The following is a 15,374-nucleotide window of genomic DNA, read 5'->3' as shown; positions in this document are numbered from 1 at the left end:
CATATATATATATCTCCAATCAACTGTATAGCTATTTGATGGCTTTTTACTTGCCCCATATTTCTATATTTACAAATTTTACTCCCAATATTACTGTCCTGCTTTATCCAAGAAATGGATTTGGGGCTGCTTTCTTTAACCCAATTTAGGAGACAGTCCCAGGCCAGCCCTTGGGTGCACCCTACTAAAAAAAACAAGTTTGCTTCAAATTTGGCTCAAATTGTGGTAGTGGTCTTATTCTTGATGTTGGAACTAACAGGCCCTTCTCATTGTTTGTTTTGGGGACATGTTCTCTCTGCACATCCCAGGTTGGCCTTGTATACCTTCCTATGCCCTCTGATTTCTGGAATTACAGGTACCTGCCACAAACACCATCCCTCTTACACCCTTTCAAAGTAGGTCAAGCAGACCTGATATTTACTACATCCTCAGCCTTGAATGGTGTGGGGAGATGGCCCAGCGGTTAAGAGCACGGGCTGCTCTTCCACAGGAGGGGGGAGGCGAGGAGGAGAGGAGAGGAAAGGAAAGAAGGAAGGATGACCTCGAAGTTTAGAGCCTCCTGCCTCAGCTTCCGGGATTTCTGGCTGGATAGACTTGCCATTAGCTGAGCCCTTCCGATGGTTATTCTAGCTGGATAGGCAGCTGCAGGCCTTACTGGAGGGGCAGGAGCACGCTCGTGAGGTCATACTCCAAGTACCTGGGTGTGGCCTCTGGTGAGAGGTGTGGGCTCCGGTGAGAGGGACCAAGGAACAGGACTATGGGAAAGTTCAAGGCTCCCAAGCTATTCCTGCTCGTGTTGTGTTCGGAGTTCATATTCTTAGGTCTCATTCTGGGTTTTTCTGGTGCTCCCTCCCTAGAAGGTGAGTTTCGGCCCGTGAGGGGCTTAATCTTCAGCTGTAGGTCTTCCTCCGAGAGAACGCATTCGTGATACAGGTGAAAAAGTTTCGTGGCTACGTCACTCTTTAGTGATGTTTTCTGTCTCTGCAGTTTTGCAAACCCGAGGAGCATTTTGCCGGCCCCACGCAGAGAGAAAACTGCTGAGACACTTTTAAGAACCTCGGCGCCCGGGTACCACTGCCAGTTCATTCATTGGCCCATGCTGCCCCCTAGTGGCCACGCGCCACACCTGCCTTGATAGAGCCCAGGGTCCGCTGCTGCAAACTACAAGCCAGCCTGCATCCCAAGACCCACAAGCAGGAGGATTCATGTCCAAAGGAGTCCCGCACCACTTTATCAGCTTCTCTGTTTCTCGGTATCTGCTTTCATTCAGATATATTTTTGTTTGGGTGTTGGGATGGAAGCCAGGGTCTCAAAAACATGATTTATGTATTCAATCCACTGTACTATATCCCTAGTCACCTATATATACAGGACAGGGTCTCAGTACCTCTGGGTTCGAGCCCTAGAAACATCATCCCAGAATATAGGTGGAGACAGGGAAATTCAAAGCCAAGGCAATCGGCCGGGCGGTGGTGGCGCACGCCTTTAATCCCAGCACTTGGGAGGCAGAGGCAGGCGGATCTCTGTGAGTTCGAGACCAGCCTGGTCTACAAGAGCTAGTTCCAGGACAGGCTCCAAAACCACAGAGAAACCCTGTCTCGAAAAACCAAAAAAAAAAAAAAAAAAAAAAAAAAAAAAAAAAAAAAAAAAAAAAAAAAAAAAAAAAAAAAAAAAAAAAAAAAAAGAAAGAAAGAAAGCCAAGGCAATCTTGGACTATATAGGTATATAGGTAGATCAAGGCTAGCCTGGGACACATAAGATGCTATTTCACACAAATGAAACCCAAAAGGAAAACAACTCTTTCCCCACCAAAGAAAAACAAGATGCAAGGAAGGAAATCATGTTTAATTTGTTCTATGTGCAGCTTAGACGTTACAAAGCCCCAAAGTGATTTCTTTTCCTTTTTCTGTTTTATATTTTCTATTACTTGTGTATACATGTGTGCAAATGTGATCCCGCGGCATGTGTGTGTAAACCAGAGGACAGCCTATGGGAAATGGTTCTCTCCTTCCATGAGTGTCCCAGGGACAGAACTCAGGCTTGGTGGCATACACCTTTACTGGCTGAGTCATCTTGCCAGGCCTAACGTGAATTTCTCTGAAAGGAAGAGCGCTCTAGTGTGGCCTCATGGAGGCAGTGGTTATGGGTAGCCCCGCTGCAGGGCCTGAAGTGGGCGCTGGGAGGTACAAATGGGAGACAAAAGGGGTGTGCCCTTCCCTGGGCTCATCCTGGAAAGAAAGAGAAGGAGCCTGTGCAGGCTCAGCCCCAGTGAAGGCTGGAGGGAGGAGGCTCAGCCTCACCCTTGTTACCTAGCAAATCGAAGGCACTTAATCCGCGTCCACGGACCACTCACTAGAGCACCCAGGAGCGCCGGTAAGCTAGTGGGGGCTACGGGCCACCCTCCTGCTCCTCGACCCCATCCCTACTTCAGCATGTGTGCTACAGGCAGGGAGGAGGGGTGGCCAATATGTCAAGTTCCTAGACATTTATGTTTCTTTTTTCTTTTCGACACAGTCTCTGAATGAAGCCAAGGTTGATCTGGAATTCTATGAAGACCTGGCGGGCCTCAAGCTTCGCGTAGTTCTCCCAAGCACTAGGATCATAGATGTGAACTGCCAAACCCAGCTAATTAAAAAAAAAATACAGCATTTCTCTGTGTAGCCCTGGCTGCCTTCAAATGCAGAGATCGCCTGCCTTTGCCTCCCAAGTACTGGGATTAAAGGCACGTGTCACTACACCTGATTCCAGATTTTTATTGTGAGTGTGTGTATGTGTTTGTGCTTGAGTATATGTGCACCACATGCATGCAAGTGCCTGAAGAGGCCAGTAGAGGGCATTGTATCTCCTGGAATTGGAGTTACAAATCAAGCACTTAGGAGGCTCCGTGGAGATGCTGGGAGGTGAACCCTGGTCCTTCACAAGAGCAGCAGGTACTCTCAGCCACCAAGCTACACTCTTTCTTTTCATTTTTTTCGAGTCAGGGTTTTGTTGGGCAGCTTTGGCTGCCCTGAAACTAACCTGGTAGACCAGGCTGGCCTCGAACTCACAGAGATCCTCCTGCTTTGTGTCCAGCCCCAACATAAATTTCTTAATTTTCAAAATACACTTTCTACAGTAACTGGGCAGGCACACTTCAAACAAACACCTCGGTTCAATACACTGAGCTGGTGTCAGCACTTCCTGCTAGGGAGCTAAGCATCATGGTCAGAAGACGAGGGCACCATCCTGAGACCCGTCCCCACAAATAGGTCAGGGCCAGCACCAGAGAGCGGCCAGGGTCCCAGTCTTGTAGTGAGGGGCCTTCTGGTCAGCGGAGGAGGAGTTGAAAGTCTGGGGGGTGCTGTGTACTAGGAGGCCAAGACCCTGTGTCTCGGGCCCTTGTGTCTAGACACCGTGGGCTGAGCAGTGCACTGGTGCCCAGCGAGGCTCGAAAGGAACGGATGCAGGGAAGTTAGGCAGGGAAACCAAGTCAGGGCCGGGCCGGCCACAGGGCTTCTCAGAGGCACCCAGCAGCACTCCGCTTGATGTGGCAAGGCTTGCAGAAGAGGTGGTCATTCAGCGGGTAGCAGCCTTGGTCGGTGGGCTCCACAGAGAGGAGGACACTGCAGTCCTGAGGAGACAGAGCACAGGTGGGACCATGTCCTAGGGGACACTCGGCTCTTACGGTTCTGCATTTTGAGACAAGTTTTTTTTTCTTTTTTCTTCCTTCCTTCCTTCCTTCCTTCCTTCCTTCCTTCCTTCCTTCCTTCCTTCCTTTCTTTCTTTTCCGAGACAGGGTTTCTCTGTGTAGCCCTGGCTGTCCTGGAACTAGCTCTTGTAGACCAGGCTGGCCTCAAACTCACAGGGATCCGCCTGCCTCTGCCTCCAGAGTGCAGGGATTAAAGGCGAGGGCCACCACCGCCCGGCTTGAGACAGGATCTTAAAGCTGAAGCTAGTTTCAAACCATGCAGCCAAGGATGACTTCAAAGTCCCTGACTCTACACCCAGCTTGGCTTTGTTTTTCGTTTTTAATAATTTATAATTTATTTATTTTTATTTTATGTGCATATATTTTGCCTGCATGGATGTCTGCGTGAGGGTGTCAGGTCTCCTGGAACTGGAGTCACAGACAGCTGTGAGCTGCCATGTGGGTGTTGGGAATTGAACTCAGGACCTCTGGGTTAACCTGAGACATCTCTCCAGCCCCAGCTTTGTTCGTTTTGAGACAGGCTCTCTCCATGTACCCCAGGCTGTCCTGGAAAACTGAGTGTAACCCACGGTGGCCTGATCTTCCCACCTCAGCTTCCGGTACTGGGAATGACAGCTGTATGCCACTATGCCCAGCTTCAGTTTCCTCAGCTGAAATGGGGACAGTAAGTCATCTTCCAAGACTGTCATTAGGATTTAATAAGGCAATGTACACGACAGTCTTTTATAATTAAAAAGCACTTTCCACTTATAAAATATGGTCACCCTTCCATTAAGAGCAATAAAAAGCCCGGAGCACAGCGTCAGCAGCAAGGCGCAAGGATACCAAGGGCACTATGTGGAGCCGCACTTCTTTTTTCCTGGGAGAATTAGAACCAGTTCTGTGCTAGACTGCTATGGTGTGAGTTTTACATCTGTGAGATTTTTTATTTGTTTTTAGGGGTCAGTTTAAGATACAGTTTAGCCTAGGGGTGGTGGCTCATCTCATCGCTCAGGAGGCAGAAGCAGGGGGATCTCTGTGAGTGTGAGGCTAACCTGATCTACAGAGTGAGTCTGAGGACAGCCAGGGCCACACAGAGAAACCCTGTCGAAAGAGAGAGGGAGAGAGATAAGGAAGGAAGGAAGGAAGGAAGGAAGGAAGGAAGGAAGGAAGAAAGAAAGAAAAAAGATAGGATTTAAGCCAGGCGGTGGTGCACACCTTTAATCCCAGCACTCAGGAGGCAGAGGCAGGAGGATCTCTGTGAGTTTGAGGCCAGCCTGGTCTACAGAGCAAGTTCCAGGACAGGCTCCAAAGCTACAAAGAAACCATGTCTCAAAAAAAAAAAAAGTTTAATTCAGCCCCCGCTTGAGCCACCAGGCCTGGCTGGGCCTCACCTATCAGAATGTCACTTTAGAGTCCTGACTCACTAGGCAGCTTCGGTCAGAGTGACCGTGGACAGGAAGTGGGGGTTATTTGCTCAGTCAAGCTTTAGGAGCGCCTGGTACTGGTGGATTCCATCAGGGCTCCGGGACTAATAACAGCTCTGGAGCTTCCTCATCAGCTGGCCAGACCTTGAACTCTAACTGACAAAGTCAGATTACATATGAAGCAATCAACTTCTCTCCCCAAATCCTCTAGGCTCTCCATTATCTTCTCAGGGAATAAACGAAATGACCATCAGCTGATTGAGAGATCCTGCTCTGGGGTACTCCAGGAAGGTGACGTCATCACCATCGCCAGAGGGCAGAAAGCTCAGAGCCACAGGGCTGGCAGTGGAGTGAGGGGGTGGGCAGCTTGGAGCCTCATTGCTGGACCAAGTTCAGCGCCTGCAGGGTCCAGGCAGAAGGAAAGAGTGCAGCCCCAAGATTAAGAACTTCGCCAGGAGTGGTGGTACACGCCTTAAATCCCAGCACCTGGGAAGCAGAGGCAGGTGGAGCTCTGAGTTTGAGGCCAGCCTGGTCTACAAGAGCTAGTACCAGGACAGCCAGGGATACAGAGAGAAACTGCATCTTGAAAAACTAAAAAAAAAAAAAAAAAAAAAAAAAGGAAAAGAAAAAAACAAAAACAAAACAAACAAAAAACAAAACCAAAGAGGTCTTGGGCTGGAGGCTGGTTCAGGAGTTTCACACGCTCAATGCTTTCGCAGAGGACCCAGGTTTGATTCCCAGCCCCACATGGTGGCTCACAACCATCCACAACTCCAGGGCCAGGGGATCAGAGGCCCTTGTCAGGTCTCCACAGGCACCAACACACACGAGGTACAAACATACACATGCAGGCAAACCACTCATACACATAAACTAAATAAATAAATCTAAAAAAATAAAACGAAAAATAAAGCAGTAGCAGCTGACCCTTCTGATCATGTGACCACTGCCTGGCATTTCCTGCTGGGGCTGCAACAGAAGTTTCTAAGCTGCTCCTCACGGAAGCCCAGCCCCTCCCTTTCTTGGCTCCATCTCTTATCCTCCCCCTCCCAGGCACTCTTGCATCCGAGATGCACCTAGAAACCTCCACTCCCTCTAATCTTCAGAGTTTCACCTGCGGCAGTGGGTCACCCCCAACCTCCTCTCTCTCCCCTCTCTTCCTTCCTTGTGCGTGTGTGTGCGCACGTGTGTGCCCGTGCTCCTTGTGTGTGCACACAGTCAGAGAATAATCTGCTGTTCCCGAGGACCACCTGGAACTTCGTCCAGGAGGCTGGGCCAGCGACCACAGCTCCGGAGCCCCTCTTCCCAGCTCAGCCTCGCTGAGATCACGGACTGCGCCCGGCCTTTCAGAAGGGCTCTGGGGATCTGAACTCAGGTCCTCATGCCTTCAAGGTTTTCTCTCCTTCTGGATTTCCTTTCCCCCTATGCAACTGGCAAACCCATTGGGGAGGGTGTTTCATGTAATAGGCTAAATACCCCCTCCTCTACAAAAGTACTTTCTCCCCTTCTCTTGCACAGAAAGGGTCTCACTGCATGTTCCAGGCTGACCTCAAACTCAGGTTCTCTTGCCTCAGCCTCCCCTGGGCTGGGATTACAGTCATGGGCCACCACTTCCTGCTACAAGAATTATTTTCCTGGCTGGAGAGATGGCTCAGAGGTTAAGAGCACTGACTGTTCTTCCAGAGGTCCTGAGTTCAAATCCCAGCAACCACATGATGGCTCACAACCATCTATGAGATCCGGTGCCCTCTTCTGGCCTGCAGGTGTACATGCAGGCAGAACACTGTATACATAATAAATAAAATAAAATAAAAAAAGAATTATTTTCCTTGTAGTACCTCCTGGTTAGTCCTGGTTAGACTCTATCACAGCCTTTCCCCTCTAAGTGCCATTTAAATTGTTATTTACATTTTAATTTATTCATTGTGCACATATGTGTGGGCATGCTTGTGTTGCCTCGGGGCGTGTGGGTAAGAAAGAGGACAGCGTGCAGAAGTCGGTCCTTTCATTCCACTATGTGGCTCCCAGGGATCGAGGTTAGGTAGCCAGGCTTGGTGGCATGCACCTTTACCCACTAGGTCATCTCAATGGCTCTTAAACCCCATTTTTTTTTTTACCTTTTTTTTTTTTTTCTGGCACCTACAAAGGTTTAAGCCTGCCCAGGATCCCCTTTCTCTCTGTCTATGGTAGCCAAACCCTGTTCCATGAGACCACGTGTGGGGGTGCACACTTTATTCATAGCACCAGAGAGGCAGAGGCAGGGGAATCTCCATGAGTTTGAGGCCAGCCTGGTCTTTGTAGTGAGTTCTGGGGTAGCCATGGCTACACAGTTAGGCCCTGTCAGGGTGGGGTGAGGTAGGGAGACAGGACAGGACTGGACAGACAGACCTGTTTCATGGGTTCCGTCTTCTGGTTCTAGGGGCTGTCGATCCTAGCTCATCAGCTCCCAGGCGGCGATAGGCTCATAAGGTATGTTAGCATCAGCTGTCTATCTGACATGGTGCAGTTATCAGCGAGAGTCCCAGTCGGGGGACTGCCCAGAGCAGACTGGCCTGTGGCATGTCTCTGGGGGCATTCTCTTGATGGCTAATGGATAAAGAGGAGCCCAGCTCGCTGCAGGCAGTACCTTCCTGAGGCGGGGTGGGGGTGGGGGGTCCTGGGCTGTCTAAGAAATCTATCTGAACAGATGCCAGAGAGAGAGGGTTCGGGCCAGTAAGCAGCATTCCTCCGTGGCTTCTACTCCAGGCTCCTGCCTTGATTTCCCTTAACGATGGATTGTAACCCGTATAATAAATCTTTTTCTCAACCAGTTTGCTTTCGATGATGGCATTTATCACAGCAACAGACAATGACCCATGCCAGGCCAAGCAGGAACCTTCTTGGGATGGTATGCCCTTCCCACAACGGGGTCCACTCTCATTCTCTTGGGGCTTCTAACGACACAAACCTGAGCTATGTGTGCCCACGCGCTGTGCCAACCCTCAGAAAAGAAAGTAAAGGCGGGACCAGGAGGCAGTGATGGCTTCGGGGCTATCATTTGTCACCACCGTGAGCTAACACAGTCTCGCCACAGGAAGTGACGTGTGCTCACACTCTGACGGAGCCTCACGTGTTCTTATCCACCTCCCTGGCCTCTGCTGAGGGCAGTGAGCAAGGGAAGGGTGCCCCTGGCCTTCCCTGGCCACAGCACTTTACACCACCTCAGCTCCACTCACCTCACAACGGTAACAGTTTTCGTGGAAGTTCCTACCCATGCACTCAATTTTGTAGGCATCCTTCCCGTCGCTAGGGATGATGGGATTCTCACAGACGCTGCACACGGGGGCAAATTTCCTAGAGGGAGGGGGAAGCACATGCCAGGAATGTCAGCTACTCACACCGACGACAACAACATCAGCTGGCAGAAACTGGGTGGCTGCCGTTTCACCTCCCAGAGCCTCCACCTCCCACCCGGGGTTGCTAGGTGACAGAATCTGCAGGGACAGTCACAGATGTCCACCCTTCCTGGCAGAGGCGGGAAGAGGGACCAGTGTTATGACTCCAGTTTCTTAGAGTATAATTAGCCGAGGCCAGTGATTGATTGGGAAGTATCAGGGCTCAGGAGGGTGTTGGTGGACCTGGACATCCATTGTCTTGTACTTTGCTTAATTAAAAATTTTTTTAGCATACTTATTCAGTTGTATTTGGAGGTCCAAGGACAACAGGCAGGAGTCAGTTCTCTCCTTCTACCCGTGGGTCCCAGGGATTGAACTCAGGTTATCAGGCTTGACAGCAAACTCCTTTAATCCACCGAGTCACTCATCAGCCTTACTTGTCTATTTTTTGTTTATTTATTTTGGTTTTGCAAGACAGGGTTTCTCTGTGTCGCTTTGGCGCCTGTCCTGGAACTAGCTCTTGTAGACCAGGCTGGCCTCGAACTTACAGAGATCCGCCTGCTTCTGCCTCCCAAGTGCTAGGACTAAAGGTGTGCGCCACCACCGCCAGGCTGTCTACTTATTTTTTGAGACAGGGTCTCACTAGGTAGCCCTGGCTGGCCTGGAACTTGCTATGTAGACCAGGCTGGCCTCGAACTCACAGAGATCTGCCTGCCTCTGCCTTCTGAGTGCTGTTGTTTGCTTATCTTTTGAGACAGGGCCTTACTCTACACTCCAGGCTGACCTCAGACAGGCCGCACCAATCCTCCTGCCTCTGTCTTCACAGGCATGAACCACCATGCCCCATCTCTTCCTTTCAAATAGGGGGGCAAAGCACAAATCTCCTTTACTTCTGTATCCCCAGTTCCCAGGGGAGGGGGGCATAGCCTAGGATCCCAAGTCAAATCCTTTTCATTTTCTTGAGACAGGGTGTCATATAGGCCAGGCTAGCCTTGAACTTGCTAGGATAGCCAAGGATGACCTTAAGTTTCTGACCTCTTGCTTCTAGGTTTGGAGTGCTGGGATTCCAGGTGTGTGTCACCATGGTGTGTTTACGAGGTGCTAGGAATCCAACCCCTCCGGGCTTTGTGCAGGCAAGGCAGGGACTCTGCGAACTGGGTCACACCTCCAGCTCCCAACTCGAGTACTTAAACGGAAGCCTCATTGCACCTTGGTTACTGTGTGCCTCAGTTTCTACTTCCGCTAAAATGGACACTTCCACTGTACTCCCTGGCCATAGAAAGTGTGAGGATTGCATGGAGTACCTCAGACGATGAACCTGACGAGCGCAGGGACTCAGAGGCCTCCAGCAGACGCCCCACGGACTGTATGGGGAACCTAACAGGAAGATGGCTTCTCTCGGCACAGAAGTTGTACAAGTACTGGCCTGACCCCCAGTCCTGCCTGGTCTTCCCCACTGCCCCAGCCCCAATCTCCTCTCCCACCTGTAGAAGTCAGTCACGCAGTACACCTGGTTCTGGTTGTCCAACGCGAAGCTCTCATCCCCGATGCACCGGGCACAGGTAACACAGGTAAAGCAGGGTGGGTGGAAGGCCTTGCCCATGGCGCGGATGACGTGGTCTCGGACCACCTCTCCACACTTGCCGCACTTCTCCAGAGTGTCCTGGGTCAGAGAGCCACTGTCTGAGCCAACCCACAAACACGCCTACCCAGAGACAGGAGGGGTCTCTAGCCCCCCCCCCACGCCTACCCAGAGACAGGAGGGGTCTCTAGCCCCCTCAAACACGCCTACCCAGAGACAGGAGGGGTCTCTAGCCCCCTCAAACACGCCTACCCAGAGACAGGAGGGGTCTCTAGCCCCCACAAACACGCCTACCCAGAGACAGGAGGGGTCTCTAGCCCCCTCAAACATGCCTACCCCGAGACAGGAGGGGTCTCTAGCCCCCTCCTTGTCTTCATCTCTCCCGCCCTCTTTCCCTTCCTTCTTTCAGTACCAGGGATTGAATCTGGGGCCTTGTGAGTGCCGGGTGAGCACACTGCCACCGAACCACACGCTCAGTCTGAGAACTCCCTTAACAATTTTTCAAAAGGCTCTCACCCCCTTTTCTTGGTTACTTTTGAGACAGGATGTCATGTCACCCAGGTTGAAGTAAAAAATCACTATATAGCTGAGGATGACCTGGAACTCTTGAGCCTCTTGCCTCCACCCAAGTATTTAGATCTCAGGTGTTTGCTTCATACTCAGCTTTCTTAACAAATTCTTTTTGTTTGTTTTTTTTCTTCTGAGACAGGGTTTCACTGTTGTAGCTCTGGCTGTCCTGGAACTCTCTTTGTAGACCAGGCTGGCCTTAAACTCACAGAGACCCACCTACCTCTGCCTCCCAAGTACTGGGATTAAAGGCGTGCAACACCACACCCAGCTCTCTCTTTTTTTCCTGGGGGGAGGGGGGGGATGAGTTAACAAATTCTTAAGTGATCAACACAACTATTGATTATTGGTATCTAAATTCTTTGCTTATTATTATTATTTATTATTATTTTATTTTGAGACACGGTCTCGCTTTGTAGCTCAGGCTCTTTGAACTCTTCACCCTCCTTCCTCAGGTTCCTGAATGTTGGGAACACGTGAACACCACCATAGCTGGCTTATTATTCAGAAGTGGAGGAAGGAGGGTCAGGAGCGCAAGATCACCCTATGTTGTAGTCTCAAAACCCCCCAAAAGAGGCCAGGTGTATGGTGGTGCACGCCTTTAATCCCAGCTCTTGGGAGGCAGACGCAGGTGGATCTCTGTGAGTTTGAGTCCAGCCTGGTCTGGGACTTGAGAGTTCCAGGACAGTTGGGCTATTACACAGAGACACCCTGTCTTGAAAAAAACAAACAGACAAAACGCCGAAAAGAGGGGCTGGAGAGATGGCTCAGTGGTTAAGAGCATTGCTTGCTCTTCCAAAGGTCCTGAGTTCAATTCCCAGCAACCACATGGTGGCTCACGACCATCTGTAATAAGGTCTGGTGCCCTCTGCTGGCCTGCAGGCATACACACAGATAGAATATTGTATACATAACAAACAAATAAATAAATATTTAAAAAAAAAAAACGCCGAAAAGAACCTGGAAAAGGCAAGGAAATGCCTCCTCCCCCAGAGCCTACAGAGCTAGACGAGGAGGCGCCCTCATTTGCATATTAAATGCGCTGCATCAATCTACCAGGCCTGGGCTCCAGGGGGCGCTGTTGAGAGCTGGTGGGGGTCTTAGGAGGAGGGGCCTAAAGAAGTCTGTGTTACTGGGGACGTGGCTTAGTCCCTACGTCTTGTTCGCTGGCCAGGCGGGGAGTCAGTTCACACTGCTAGAGTCTCCTGCCAGGGTGCACTGGCTCACCACAGGCTCAAATTGGCAAGGTCATCTTGCTACGAGCTGGAATCTCTCAACCAAATAAATCTTTTTTTTCGTTACTGGGAAACGGACACAAGGATCATAGCAGCCGCAGGAACCGAGTCCCGCTCCAGTCCGTTTTCTCCATGCTGACTCTCAGCTGGATCCACAGCGCCCATTCTCTTAGGAATTCCGAAAGGAAAGAAATACCAGCGGCCGAGGTCCGCGTGTGGAACCTGACCTGGGGGCTGCCTGCAGGGGCGTACCTCGTAGCAGGGCTCGCACAGGGGGCGCCCGTCCTTCTGATAGAATCTCTGCCCAGCGAGCGGGCGGCGGCAGGTGCGGCAGGTGAAGCACTGGGCATGGTACTGCCTCTTCATGGCCTCGACAGCCAGTTCTTGAGGGGACACAGGCTTGTGACAGAAGCCGCAGACATCTGAGGGAGGGGAAACACAGGCAGTCACCAGCCCAGGAGGGCAGTACCCAATCACCGCCCAGAATACGATGCCCAGTGTGCCCAGGGCCCAGCCTCGAAGTCCTCCTCAACTGATACATATAGAAAGTCACGGGCTGGAGAGATGGCTCAGTGGTTAAGAGCACTGACTGCTCTTCCAGAGGTCCTGAGTTCAATTCCCAGCAACCATATGGTGGCTCACAGCCATCTATAATGAGACCTGGCGCCCCCTTCTGGCTTGCGGGCACATATGGAAGAAATGCTGTACACATAATAAAAAATAAATAAATAAAAAAAAAATTAAAGTCACGGTAAGCACCAGGAAGGATGGTGAACAGCGCTTTGACACAGTATTAGGTTGGGTCCTGTGACGCACACATTTTTGTCGTTGCCGTCTTCAGGACAGGGTCTCACTATGTAGCCCTGGTTGTCCTGGAACTTACAATGTAGAGCAGGCTGGCCTCGAACTTACAGAGATCTGTACAACTTTAATACCAGCCCAGCCTGGGCTACACGGCAAGACAAAAAACAGACAAACAAAGCCGCAGTGGCATATAGCTTCTCATCTCCTAGAGAGTGGAGGGGGTCTCGGTGATGCCAACACCCAGATGATCCCGATCCAAGGTCTCTTTGTAAAAACGGAAGTCACAAGAATTCTGAGAGAGGAGATGAGATGGCTCGTCGATTAAGAACACACACCGCCTTACAGAGGACCTGAGTTCAGTCCTCCCACCCCATCAGTCAGCTCACAACTGCCTGTAACTCCAGGGGTCCACTGCCCCCTCCTGGACTCCGAGGGTAATGCACTCATGAGCACAAATCCACTCCCAGAAACACACTCATACATGTAATTAGAAATAATAAAAATCGCTGGGCTTCATGGTGCACATTCCAGCACTTGGGAGGCAGGGGCAGGGAAATCTATGTGTTCGAGACCAGCCTGGTCAACAGAGCAAGTTCCAGGAAAGACAGGGCTACTCAGAGAAAACCCGTCTTGTAAAGCCAATAACAACAATAATAACAAAAAGCCAGGGCTACTCAGAGAAAACCTATCTTGTAAAGCCAACAACAAATAACAAATTGAGGGTGGTCTCAAACTCAAAGATCCTACCTCTGCCTCCTGAGTGCTGGCCTGGCTAAAAATAAACCTTAAGGAAAAAAAATACTAAGAGATTCTGATATTTGGTGTTGGGTTTGCACCTGTAATCCAGCACTCTGAAGGCTGGCAAACGTGGACAGAGTTCCTGGCTAGCCTGGGCTATGCTGTAAGACTGTACCTTAAAAAAAAAATCTAATTTGTGACAAAATCTATCATAACTCACAAGATAATTGACAAACTGAGAAAAACATTTGCCCCTGTGTCTCGCTGTGTGACCCAGGAAAGAGGACGTGGCTTTAGATGAAGCTGTGTCTTCAGTGCCTGGGGCACGATCTGAGTAAGCAGGTCACAGCTCAAACACAGCCCACAGTGCAGGAGGCGGCGGCTAGAAAACAACTCAGCCCTGCTGGGTGCGCTCGTAGGCTGGATGACTAAGGCAGGTGATTTGACAAAAAAAAAAAAAAAAAAAAAAAAAAAAAAAAAAAAAAACGCAAGACTCAGGGGAAAAAAGTACTTTATAGGGTACTTCCTCTTCTAGGAATTTACCCAAGAAAACCCTGCACATGGTGAGGTGAGCCAGTTAGGTGAGTCAGCTCGACGCAGTTAGGGCAAGAAACCACCTACAAATCCATCAGGAGGCAGCTGTGTAACCCACCACACCTAGGTTCAGCCTTTAGAAAAAGGGCGAGGAGCGGCTGCACAGCCTGATGGGAAACCTGCTCAGAGACACAGCAGACGGGATCCCCAGGCCCAAAGCTCAGCAGGCAAAATTAGAGACTTGTGGGTGTAGGTGTGTGTGTGTGTGTGTGTGTGCGCGCGCACACGCGCATGTGTTGGGGGGTGGGAGGTAATGGAGGAACAAAGTCTCACTCTGCACTCCCATCTGGCATGGAACTTGCTATGTAGACACAGCTGGCCTCAACCTCAGACATCCTCCCATTTTGGCTTCATAAGTGCTGGGATTAAAGGTGTGTACTACCATGGTTGGTTGACTTTGTGGGAGGTTTTTTTTTTTTTTTTTTTAAGATTTATTTATTATGTGTACAATATTCCTCCTGCATGTACACCTCTATGCCAGAAGAGGGCACCAGACCTCATTACAGATGGTTGAGAGCCATTATGTGGTTGCTGGGAATTGAACTCAGGACCTCTGGAAGAACAGCCAGTGTTCTTAACCTCTGAGCCATCTCTCCAGCCCTGTGGGAGTTTTTTTGTTTTTGTTTTTTTCAGACAATGTCTCCCGTAGCTCAGGGTAGCCCCCAACTTACTATGTAGCTGAGGATGACCTTAACTTTCTTTTTATTTCTAAAATATGTTTTATTACTTTATATGTATATGTATTTGCCTGCATGTGTATCTGTGTATGACATGCATATCTGGTGCCAGAAGAGGGAATCGGATCCCCTGGAACTGGAATAACAGTCATGAGTTGCCATGTGGGTGCTGGGAATTGAACCCCAGTAATTTAGAGGAGCAGCCAGTGCTCTTAACTGCTGAGCCATCTCTCCAGGCCCAATCTTAAACTTCTAATCCTCCTGCATCATACACATAGGCATGAAATAAACAAATGAAAAAAAGATGACTAAAAAACCCCTTAATTTTCATTGATTGGTTGTGTGTGTGTGTTGTGTGGAGATCACAGGGAACAGCCTCTGAGAGTCTGTTTCACCACGTGGGCCCCAGGGGCCGATGTGAAGTCATCAGTCTTGGAGACAAGCTGTGCTACCCATTCCCCACAATGAAAAAAGAATTAAAAAAAAAAAAAAAAGAAAGCTGAGCACAGTAGCTCTGTAATCCTAGCACTGAGGCTGAGGCAGGAGGACAGCCACGACTTTGAAGCCAACCTGACTTCACAGTGAGTTCCAAGCCAACTAGGGCCAGCTATAGAGTGAGGTCTCATCTCAAAAACACAGAGAGAGCCGGTAGTGGTGGCGCACACCGGTAGGATTTGCTGAAGGAGGCAGAGGCAGGAGGATCACGAGT

At 50.0% G+C, this 15,374-nt stretch overlaps 1 protein-coding gene and 1 long non-coding RNA gene across 2 annotated transcripts in view; one reads left to right on the top strand and one right to left on the bottom strand.

Annotated features, from left to right (window-relative positions):
• Nucleotides 1–1,696, top strand: part of LOC126508075 (uncharacterized) — an 11,690-nt gene extending 9,994 nt beyond the window's left edge. The window contains exon 2 of the long non-coding RNA XR_007593705.1: nt 988–1,696. This is a non-coding gene — a long non-coding RNA (uncharacterized lncRNA). The remainder of the gene's footprint in view (nt 1–987) is intronic.
• A 128-nt stretch (nt 1,697–1,824) lies between these two features.
• The window catches only part of Fblim1 (filamin binding LIM protein 1), a 31,923-nt gene continuing 18,373 nt past the window's right edge, over nt 1,825–15,374 (bottom strand). The window contains exons 5-8 of the mRNA XM_050152960.1: nt 12,105–12,274; nt 9,953–10,131; nt 8,310–8,427; nt 1,825–3,610 (exon numbers count right to left, since the gene is read on the bottom strand). Of these exons, the coding sequence (XP_050008917.1) occupies nt 3,497–3,610; nt 8,310–8,427; nt 9,953–10,131; nt 12,105–12,274 (581 nt within the window). The 3' untranslated portion in view covers nt 1,825–3,496. The remainder of the gene's footprint in view (nt 3,611–8,309; nt 8,428–9,952; nt 10,132–12,104; nt 12,275–15,374) is intronic.

This window comes from Alexandromys fortis, unplaced genomic scaffold, assembly GCF_014885135.2.
Source record: "Alexandromys fortis isolate MF-2015 unplaced genomic scaffold, M_Fortis_MF-2015_v1.1 scaffold_26, whole genome shotgun sequence".
NCBI classification, from domain to species: Eukaryota; Metazoa; Chordata; class Mammalia; order Rodentia; family Cricetidae; genus Alexandromys; species Alexandromys fortis.
The sequence above is the reverse complement of the archived record's forward strand: the minus strand, read 5'-3'. Positions and strand labels throughout refer to the sequence as shown.